The following is an 11819-nucleotide window of genomic DNA, read 5'->3' on the forward strand; positions in this document are numbered from 1 at the left end:
CAAATATAGATTTAAGACACATACCTTTGTGCCTTTTCTCTCTCTCTCTCTCTCTCTCTCTCTCTCTCTCTCTCTCTCTCTCTCTCTCTCCCCCTCTCTCTCCTCCCTCCCCCTCCCCCCTCTCTCTTCTCTCTCACACAGGGTCCCTTTATGCAGTCCTGGCTGTCCTGGAACACAAAGATGCAGACTAGGCTGGCCTTGAACTCTCAGAAATCCTCTTGCCTCTGCCTTCCAAGTGCTGTGATGAACTGGTACAGATCTTTCGTGCTGTCCAGTGTGGACTCAACACTTCACTGTCTCCTCCCACACATCTTTGGATGGAGGGTCCCTTTTTTCTCTGTAAGTCTGAAAGTTGCTGGTGTCATATCAATCTTCCATAAATGGATGGGTCTTTCTTGGGTTCTCTGTTCATGGTCTCTTTACATCTCTGTAACTAGCACACTGTTTAAGTTAAAGGCTTGGTGTATGGGGAGGTAGATTCCACTGGTTATGGTGCTTATTTACCAGGGTCTTGTTCTTTTGACCTTTTGTTCAAGAAATTAACAGAGGTCGTCAAAATCTTTTTCAGAAACCTTGGTGGGCCTCTGATTTAAATGGCCTTGGCTCTAGAGATGATTTCAAGAAAAATAAATATCATATGACACTGGATTCATTTGTAATATGAAATTGTCTTGCTGTTTAACATCTCCTAACAAGGCTCTAAATTTTCCTTAACAAAGATCTTGTATTATTAACCTTGTATCAAAAGTACTTCATATTTTTTGTTTATATTTGCTTATTTATATTCATCTATCTGTCTGCCCATCCACCCATCCTTTATTTATTTATTTAATTTATTTTGAGACAGGTTCTCCCTATGTTAATCTCAGACTATGTAGTTTAAACTGGCTTCAAAGTCACAATTCTCCTACTTCAATTTCCTGAGTACTGGAGTTTGAAGTGTATGCTATCATGCCTAATTGTACTTGTAACTTTTTTAAAATGGTACTTTTAAAAGCCAGTTTTTGTTTGTCTAAGACATATAGTTGAGGGCTTTTTTTTTAACATTAAAATTTACTAAGTATATTATATACAATGGAGTCTTATATCTCCATACATGTGTATATAATGTATCAGGTTCATCTATTATCCTCTCTGTTCCCTTCCTACTCTTTTGGATCCTTTATTTCTTTCCTACTTTCAAATATTTCTTTAAAAAAATTCACTTTTCTATGTATGTGTGTGTGTGATGTCTGTGTAGGCGCACAAGGAATCCAGAAGAGAGCACTGGGTCCCCTGAAGCTGAGAGCACTGGGTCCCCTGAAGCTGAGAGCACTGGGTCCCCTGAAGCTGAACTACAGGTAGTTGTGAGACGCCTGACATGGATGTTAGCAACCAAACTTGAGTCCTGTGAAGGGTGGGAAGCACCCTTAACCACAGCCATTTCTCCAGCACTGCCCCCACCCTGCTGCCCCTTTTAAAGTGATTCAATTAATATGACATGGGCTATGTGCAGAAGAATGATGATTTATTTGGTTGTTTTTTTTTTTTTTGTTAGTGTTGTTTTGTTTTGTTTTGTTTTTTCAAGACAGGGTTTCTCTGTGTAGCCTTGGCTGTCCTGGAACTCACTTTGTAGACCAGGCTGGCCTTGAACTCAGAAATCCACCTGCCTCTGCCTCCTGAGTGCTGGGATTAAAGGCGTGCGCCACCACGCCCGGCTCTATTTGGTTGTTTTGAGTCAGGGTTTCAGACAGCACAAGCTGGCTTCAAATTTACTTTGAGGCTGAGACTGACCTCAACTTATAATCTTCCTGCCTCCACTTTGGAAGCAGTCCTGTGCCATCACATCCAAGTGCTGGGGGAGGAAAGTGGGGCTTTTTGTACTCTAGACAAACATTCGAGCATCTGATTTACATCTCCAGCCCCAAACAACTGGGTTTCACTGTTTGGAATTTCTAACTAGTGCTCTTGCTAAACTCACTCATTATTCTAACCAACTGCAAATCCAGGGTTTTCCTGTATGTGACAGAGGGGTATATGTCTACATGTATGTGCAATTATATGTTCCTACGTACGCGTGTGAAAGTCAGGAAAGGTCAGGTGTCCTGCTCTATAGTTCTCTACATTACTCCTTTGAGACAGTCTCCCACTGACAGAGCTGGCAGTCTCTGCCTGACATTTCTGGGGTTACAAGGAGACATGGATACTTGCCTAGCTTTCCACATAGGTACTTAAAAGTTCTCATGCTTGCTTATAAAACAAGCACTCTTACCTAATGCACCATCTCTCTAGCATCAAATTCTGGGTTTTCTATGTGTATACCTTCATTAACTGTAAGTAATAAGAATTTTGTGTCTTGCCAGGCAGTGGTGGTGCATGCCTTTAATCGCAGCACTTGGGAGGCAGAGGCAGGCAGATTTCTAAGTTCAAGGTCAGCCTGGTCTACAGAGTGAGTTCCAGGACAGCCAAGGCTATACAGAGAAACCATATAATAAATAAATAAAAAAAAAAAAAAAAAAAAAAAAAAGGATTTTGTGTCTTCCACTCCCTACTTACAGCTTTTAATAGTTTTTCAGGCCTTTTTGAACTCCCTAGAACCCTTATATAATGCTTGATAAACATTTTCAATGGGAAAGTGTTCTGATTTATGACTAAGCATTGTATCTGCTTTAAGTCTGGGCTTTTTTGTTCTGTTTCGTTTGTTAAAGACAGTTCCTTTCCATGTGTACTTTGATCTGAGGTTTACCTATGTGATCCTAAGTGTTTTTATGAATCCATTCAAGTGACTGTAATTTTTCCTCTTTAGACTTGTATGTATAGTATTCAGGATAGAAAAGAACGTCTTTTTCCTTTCTCATGTTATTCCTTTATGGATTTAGCATTGAAATTATATACTAATATCATAAAGTGAGATGAAAATGTATCTCTTTTTTGCATTCTGTGGAAAATAAAGAATTAAATACCTGAGTTTTCCTTGTAAGAACATCTTTTAAGCTTTGACAAGTTGAATTAAAAAAAAAACTTCACATTTACATTGGCAAGAAGTTACTTAGCGTCTTAAAAGTTGTGCAACAAGTGTATGTAGCTGCACTGCCTTCTTTGCTTTTAACCATTCCCATCCAAAAATAAGTAAATAAAACATGTTAGGCTTTAGTCTGTATTCATTACCTTTCTGCTCTGTTCTCTGGCTCTCCAGTTCTTTCTTAGGAGTTTTGGGTTTTACTAGTTCTTTGTCCCAGGCAGCCAAAGCTTGTTTTTCCATTTGTTGGATTTCCGCTTCTTCTGCATCCAGACGCCGCTTCCACTCCAGGAGCTCCTCTGCATGCTGGCGGCGCTGCATTAGCTTCTGTTCTCGCTTTGTCAGAAACCTAGAGTCACACCGAGAAGACAGTTAAAAATCCCACCTCTAGGCAGAGGTAACTTTGAAAGCTGTCAGTCATGCCTTACCAACAAGCTGTGCAAAAGCAGTCATTCAGACCTTTCTCTCCCTAAGCTTGAAATGACAGATGAAAAATGAGCCAACTTAATTTTTTTAATACGAGAAAATTAGTGTTTTCTTGTAACAGGTTGTCAGGGCAGTAAAGGAAAGCGAGTGGTAAATTCAGAAAAGAAAAATCTAATGCATATCTGAACAAACTTGAGTGATGCTGTTATTCAGTAACTTACATACTCCTTTTCTTATAGGTGTCTGTTTTTCATAAGAGAGTATGTAAGAAATTTATTTTAAAAGCTCAGACCAGAAAACACACAAAACTTAAAACAATACAAACCAAAAGCAACTGTAAAAACAAACCCCAAGGAGCCCAAATACACAAGCAAACAAACAAAAATGATTATATATCCCCTTTGTATTTTTATTTTCAAATTCAGGTTTTGCTTTTACCTAAGCAATGCAATGTCAGCTGATACATCTTTTTGTGTATGAGCGCTGAGCACCATTTGATGCCACAAGCCTTGACTCTCTCAATTTAACCTGATTTCTGAAATTAAATCTTATCTTGGGCCTAAAGGGTTGGGAGAAATTATTGATTTAGGAAAAAACATTTTGGTTAGTTGCGAGGCACTAATTAACTGTCCACATACAGATGCTGTGACCAATACAAGATGGGCAGCTGTTATTACTGCTGTTAGGTCTGTAATGACGGCTAACCAGGAAAGATCTTGCACATCCAACAAGCAATAAAAGGCCAAGAGGAACTGATGCTTCATTCTTAAACATTCATCATGTCATTTAGTGCAGAGACACTAGGGTAAAGTCCATATGACATGTGACAAGAGGCCTCTGGGCTGCTGTTAAACAAACAAAACTAAAATGAAAAAGAAAAAAGCAAACACAACAAACGAACAGAACAGAGCATGCTCTATCGAAGAGTGCACTGAGAAAGGTGCAAAGTTACCTGACCAACTGGTTGTAGATATACAGCTGGAATTTGGGATGAAGGTTGGGGAAACAGACACTGAGAGAGGCCCAGTGGTGAGACGTAAAGACAGAGAAGAAGTAGTGAACAGGAGAGCAGTGTCTACAAAATAAGGAGGAAGATTTTAAAACCAAGAGATCAAGAGGCAGGAAGAAGGAAAGGGGGAAGCAAAGGAGTCGAATGGAGACCTTTTAACATGCATCCTGACCACCCCACACTGCTCAGGAAGGGACCCCTTATGTGTGGCACACACAAATACATGGGAGACTGTTATGGATCTCATCAATGGATTCTGAATCAATGTGTCTTCTCAAACACTGCATGGCCATCATCACTACATTTTCAGGTAAATTTACTTGATTATGAGAATACAATGAGAGAGACGGTGTGAGGCTAAATACGTTTTCAAGAAGCTTTAACACTGAGTAAACACTATGGCCATGATCTAGTGTGTCAGTAACTCTACACAGGCACGGAACTTTGAGCAACTGATTTTTGTAGTTGTACCTTATGTATTTTAAACTAAATTACTGCATTTGTCTTATTTAACATTACCATCATGATCTAGCTTGAAAATAAAAATATAATTCAGTAAACCAATTTACAGAATAATTAACTTTGACAACAAACTTTTAACAGAAAGTATGGGAGATATCTTGCTTTTTAAGTCTAACATAGGGTCACTTAAATAATAATTACAAAAAATCAATACCCATTTTTTGAAATATCAGGATGTACAATTGGGAATAAAGTGAGTTGATCTTTATAAATACTGTCAACAAAGAATGTTATGAACAGTTCAATTGTAAGGCTAAAGATAAGAAAATTCCATATATTAAAGTTTTAAAGGCAGAGAAAACTCTTCTTCATTTGTAGTAGTAAACAGATGTCATACTAGGTAAAATGATAAACAAGTCCAGTGAGAGTTGGAAAGGCTAACCCTCTTTGACAGAGCATGCTCCTGTTCACATGCAAACAACGGTGACTTGCAGCTAAGGCCACATTTCATTATTGCCTTGGAAGGGCAAGGGTCAGTACTGGTACATCCCAGAAGGGAGAGAATCTAGGTGTGAATGCAGCCATGGAGTTTTGAAGGTAGGGACATCTTTTTAATACATGTCTTAGACAATATGTCTGCCATCCCTCTGTTTATTTACACATAGTCTTAGGCAGTATTTCAGTCCATCACTGTTGATTTTTATACATACACAGTCATTTCTATCTGGATCACCTTGATTTCCTGCACTCAACTTTAAGTAAATGCATTCCTGCACATTCAGAGAGACACTGCAATGTCCCTTGTCATTCTTTATGAATGTACAATAAACTTATTTTGATGCTAATTATCAAAATATCATATAAAATAAAATGCACTTGAAGGTTCAAAAATTGATTTATAGCATTCAAACATCACCCACCCTTTTAAGTGTAAGACTGCTAAATGCATGCATGACCTAGCACATAAAGTAAAATAGTATTGGAACACATAAAACAACTTTAAAAAAATGTATAGCTAACATTTTTTGTCTAGCCTTTTACAGAAAACAATTTTCTTCTATCAGAACAAGAAATGACATTTGTTTGTTATTTATTAAAGAGCAAACATATTAAAAATCTGTTAAAAATGAAAAACAAGAGAAATAGCTATTATAAAATTAATAGTTTTAAAAGAGTATAAGAAATTATACATTTGAAACATCTTTGCAGAAACACATTTCCTTATTTAATATGTATATATTATATAACTAAAAGTGCCCCTTAAAACCTGACAAAAACCTTAAGATCAAAGGGCTAAATACCACCACCACCACCACCACCCCTCCCTGCTTAGAGCTGGAATCCCTTGGGATGCTAAACAGGTAACCATATGGGAAGGACAGAAACACAGTACTTGGGGTTGAAGGCTAGTGTGGGTTATATAATGAGTTTTTTTTTTAAAGGTCAACAAAAGTCATCTATTAGAAATATAAATTTTACCAAGGGCATTATTACCAGTGAAACATTAAAGGCCCAAAGTAGTATCATCACTTCAGAAAATGTCATAAAAATCAATTCAGAAAGTTGACAGTAAACAATGAATAAGTTTCCTCCAAGGAACTGGAGAGATGCCTCAGTGGTTAAGAGCCCTTGCTGCTCTTGCTGAGGACCATGTTTAGTTCTCTAAACCCACACAGCACCTTGGAACTACCTATAATTCCAACTGCAGGCTATCTGGTGCCCTCTTCTGGCCTTAAAGGGCACCAGTCAAGTATATGGTGTACATACACACATACAGGCAAAACATTCACACACATAAAAATCTGTTTTTAAAAATTTCCCCAAATGTTAATTTTATTGGGAAGGATGACTACTCTTGGATGTATATCTAGACAATAGGGTGTCTTTGCTATCTACACCACAAATAGCAGTGCTTAGACACAATGTAGTCATGCAGCTTGTAGTAACTGACTAAAAGGCCTGCACCATTCCCAGGCATTTGGAGGAAGATATAAACAGAAAAGAGTGACTGCGCCGGTTGGTTTTCCATCAGTGACACAACTAAAGTCTAAGCAATGAACCTCAACTAAGAAGATGCCTTCATCAGACTGGCAGGTCAAGTCCAGGGGACATTTTCTTGATGGATGACTGAGGTGGGAGGTCCCAGCCCTCGGTGGGCAGTGACACCCCAGGCAGGTATTCCTGGGCTGTATAAGAAAGCAAGGTGAGAAAGGCATGGAGAAGCAGCAGTGCTCCATGGTCTCTGCTTCATCAGTTCATGCCTGAAGGCCCTGTGCTGGCTTTCCTATAGACTGACTAAGCTGTAAGGTGAAATAAACACTTTCCTGTAAAAGTTGCTTTCGGCCATTGAATTTATCATAGCAACCAATGAAAACTAGGATGGTAATAAAATCTATGACCTATTATTCCTGGAACAGTACAGGAAAGGAACTGCTATGATTTGAATGTGAGCTGTCCACACGCTTGTTTTCAATGTCCGGTCTTGGGCTTGCAAGACTCTTTCAAAGGCTATAGAGACTTTAGCAAGTAGGCCTACCTGGAAGAAGATGGGTAGAACCTCTGAAGATTATACCTCCCTCTGGTTTACCTCTGCTTCCTCTGCCACTATGTAAATAGCTGCCTCATGTTCCTGCCACCACAGACAAGGTTACCTGCCTTGCCTATGATGATGAACTAAAATTGTTGAAACCATAACCCCACACAAACCTCTCTTCCCTTCAGTTGTTTCTATCAGGTATTTTGTCACTATGATGAAAAAAGTAATCAATTTAGGAAGAAAGCATAAAAAATTGTTTTAAAAATTCTCTTTAGTGTGATGGATCAAACACAGAGCCTTGCCTGTACAACACTCTATCACTGAGTTATGGACTGTCTGCCTACCTGTGAGGCAGTGCCTTTCGTCGTCCTGGCTGGTTATGGAGCGTCCATCCCTTGGCCGTGTCTCCCAAGTGCTGAGATAACAGGCAGGCAAAACCATACCCAACTCAGAAGAAACCTTTCGTTCATCCCATGAGATATTCACATATATGTAATATTTGAACATTCAGTTCACACTTCCTTTATCTGTGTCAGTGTCTAGCTCTGTCACTCTCTGTCCTACTTCCCTGAGACAGTGACTCTGACTCTGGAACTAGGCTATTAGGCAGCGAGCCCCAGCAATTCTCCCGTCTCCACTTCCCACAGCACTAGGGCTGCATGGATGTGAGCAGCCCTTTTCTGTAGGCTCTAGGGGTCAGAACTCAGATCCCCATGCTTACATAACAAGCACTCGTACCTAAAGAGCCATTTACCTGGTCATTCACTCCCTTTAATTTTAAATTTTTGTCTTAAGCAGGGAAAATTAAGGGGACAAAGAAAGGAAAAAAAGTCCTTTATTCCTGATGAAAGTTGAAAAAAAAATCTCACTAACAAGGTTATGAATCATGTTTATAGCAAAAACACATTTTGACCTCTTTGTGACTTATGTGAAAACTTCCTGATTTTTGACCTATGTTTTTATTTGGCAGCACATGAACATCTTAATGCTACTCATAAATAACCACCTCATGTCATTAATGAAGGAAAACCCTTGAAGTAAAAGTCAAGTGCATCAGCTGGCCACGGTGGCCTAGCCCTTAGTACCAGCACTTGGGAGGCACAGTCAGGGGGGGGTCTCTGAGAGTCTGAGGCCAGCCTGCTCTACATAGCAAGTTCAAGGACAGCTAGAGCTACAGAGTGAGACCCTCTCTCTAAAACAAAACTAAAATAAGTATAAATATTCCTACCTAATTTTTGAACTTTTTGAGCAATTAATGTTAAAGTCACCAAAATCATGTATATAGTTATTTTGAGACTTTTAAATTTATATACATGTGAATATGATTCTTTTAAGAGGGCTCCCACCCTTAAACCAGAAAATCCATTTTCCTTTGTCTGTTTCTTTTATTCTCTTAAACCATGCTCAAATATTCATTGAAATGTTTTAATAAGCTCTAAAACTGCTTCATGAAAGAACTTATATTTATTTACTTGAGGATTTTTGAATCATAAGCCGGAGTGATGGTTTGAATAGTTATGGCTCCCACAGACTCATGTTTAAATGCTTGACCCATAGGGAGTGGCACTGTTAGGAGGTGTGGCCTTATTGGAAGTGTGTCACTGTGGAGGCAGGCTTTCAGGTCTCCCATGTTCAAGCCATACCCAGTGTGACATACAGTCCCCTTCTGCGACCTTTGGATCAAGATCTAGAACTTTCAGCTCCTTCTCCAGCACCATGTCTGCCTGGATGCCACCATGCTTCCCATCATGATAATAATGGACTAGGCCTCTGAAACTGTAAGCCAGCCCCAATTAAACATTTTCCTTTCTAAGAGTTGCTGCGGTCATTGTGTCTCTTCACAGCAGCAAAACCCTCAGACAGCCAGACTAGCTTCAACTTTTTTTCTTTGTAGCTTCAGCACTACTATTGGTATTACATGTATGTGCCATCCAAATCTGGCTATTTTTTAAAAATGTTTTCATAATTTAAATAGTCCAAAATTATGAACTGGCTTTCTTGTAATAGTGGCAGCTTCATAAGACTGACCCCTTCTCTGAATGATCAAGAGAAGTGCACCATCTCCTTTTATTCTTTGTATCTGTTTTCTAAGCATGCTTAACACTTTGGGTCTCTCTAGCATTTGCAGCTTCCTTGCCTTCTCTAAGGCTCCCTCACTACCATGTGGCTGCTCCTCAGCCATGTATCTGACCTCCATGCCGGCTTCAAGCACATGTCCCTTGCTGTCCCCTTCTTTCCCTTCTCCAGGCAGTTGCTGGTATTTACAGCTTTCCTCTCCTGGAAGTTGTTTTTTAATTGTAATAGACTGTCCTTGAACTTCAGAGAGAGGGAGGGAGGGAGGGAGGGAGGTGGGGGCTGTGAGATGGTTCATTAGGGAACGGTGCTTGCTGACAAGCCTGACAACCTGAGTGCACTATCTCAGATGGGTTGGAAGGAGAGAGCGCGCTCCTACAGACTGTCCTCAGGCTGCCATACAAATGCCACGGCTTACTGTTCCCCACCCGCTCACCACACACCAAAGTGTTTTTAAAATCTTTAAAACATTTAATGGTGAGCTGGGTTGCTCAATGGGTAATATGCTTGCAATACAAGCATGAGGACCTGAGTTTAAATGCCCATAGTCCATGTAAAAGGTGGATTACACATACATGGGTAAGCCCAGCATGCCCACAATAATGTGAAGTGTGGGTAGGAAAAACCAAGAAAACTTCTGGGTCTCCTATCCTTGCATATGCAGTGGTACCCAAGAGAGTCATCTCAAATAAGGGGGTGATTTGTCTTCTGAGTCCTACGCATATCTGTACTCACATGAACAAAAGCACACACACACTTTAAAAATATGTTTTAGGGGGCCAGTTGTGGTGGTGCACGCCTTTAGTCCTAGCACATGGAGGCAGATGGCAGATGAATTTCTTGTGAGTTTAAAGCCAGCCTGGCTTACAGAGCAGGCTCCAGGCCAGCCAGAGCTACATGGGCTATGTCTCAAAATAAAGTTGAAAAAAATGCTTAAAGAAAATGTTTTTAGGTGCTCGGGAGAGCACAGTAAGGTGTGTGCTGCATGAGCTGAGGACCTGATTTATAGTCTCAGCATGACATAAACATCGGCGATGGTGGCATGTGCCCGTACCCCAGTGTTGGGGTACAGACAGGCTAGTCCTGGGAACTCGCTGGCCATCTCATCTAGTTGAAACAGGGAGCTCACAGTTCAGGGAGAAACCCTATTTTAAAAAATTAAGGTGCAAATTAAGGGCAAGCACATGTTCCCCACCCCCCCACGCACACACATATTAGAATATAAAAATAACAAAACACCAGCATGGTGGCTTACATCTGTAACCTTAGCACTGTGGAGACTGAGGAGAATTCCCAGAAGTTTCAGGTCAACCAGGGCTATAAGTGGTGAGTTCTAGGTTAGCCTGGGTTATAAAGTGAGGCCCTGACTCTAAACAAACAAACAAGCACAAGTCAGTCCATAACCCAAGAGCATCTCAGCCTCTCTGGTTCAGCTGAAGAACTCACACCCACTCACAAAGCTGAAATTGGCCTTTTCTGACCAAGTCTGAGATATGTCACTGAGCTAATGATGAGACATGAGGATACAGCATGTAGCCTTTCTTCCTTTCTTTTAATATTATCATGACTATATATTTGACTACTGCTTTGGTTTTGGTTTTGTTTTCCAAGTTAAAAAACCCGATTATATTAAAATGAGAAAAATTGTTCTATGAATAGGATGCATAGTTAATGGCTGTTTAGGTAATCTAGTAATTCTGCTAACACATTTTTTTCTCTCCATCTAAGCTGATGACGCCCATCAGTGTGATTAACAGGACACAGAAGGACACTTACTTCTCATCCATGCGGCTTCTCATGCTCTTGAGCTTCTGCATGATGCTGCTGGTCTCACTGCTGGAAATAGATATCGGGGAAGGACTGCGGGTCTCCAAGCCGGGTGGCCCAGGGCTAGCTGCCTTGTCCTCTGCCTCATCATCATCAGCAAGAGAGCCCTGCGAACAACAGAGCAGACGCCACTGACCTCAAGATCTCAAGGAGATGTTAAACACAGTCAACATGACTTTAAACTTAAAATATTTGTAGTGATAACTGAAGTCAAGAGATTAATTACTTACAGAACAGAAATCCATCACATAATTAAAAGTAGTTTGGATAGTAAAATTGCCAGATGTGGTGGTATATGTCTATAATCCCAGCACTTAGAAAGCAGGTTCAGAAGGATCAGGAATTTGACACCAGGCTGAGCTACCAAGAGTGAATTCAAGGCTAGCCTGGTATACAGAGTGAGACTCTCCCTCAAAAAAATGACTAAATTTTTATGTTATGCATGTTTTACTACAGAAAGGGGGGAAGGGAGGGAGGGAGGGAGGGAG

The 11819-nt window shown here is 40.2% G+C and overlaps 1 protein-coding gene across 5 annotated transcripts in view; it reads right to left on the minus strand.

Annotated features, from left to right (window-relative positions):
* Cep350 (centrosomal protein 350) overlaps nucleotides 1–11819 on the minus strand; it is a 132764-nt gene that overhangs the window by 36693 nt on the left and 84252 nt on the right. For 3 of the 5 annotated variants that reach the window (XM_029538206.1, XM_029538207.1, XM_029538205.1), the window contains 3 exons: nucleotides 11281–11438; nucleotides 4377–4499; nucleotides 3148–3347 (listed from right to left, as the gene is read on the minus strand). In XM_029538206.1, the coding sequence (XP_029394066.1) occupies nucleotides 3148–3347; nucleotides 4377–4499; nucleotides 11281–11438 (481 nt within the window). The remainder of the gene's footprint in view (nucleotides 1–3147; nucleotides 3348–4376; nucleotides 4500–11280; nucleotides 11439–11819) is intronic. The other 2 variants (XM_029538209.1, XM_029538208.1) reach the window with 1 other exon arrangement.

This window comes from Mus pahari, chromosome 5 (assembly GCF_900095145.1).
Source record: "Mus pahari chromosome 5, PAHARI_EIJ_v1.1, whole genome shotgun sequence".
Classification (NCBI taxonomy): Eukaryota; Metazoa; Chordata; class Mammalia; order Rodentia; family Muridae; genus Mus; species Mus pahari.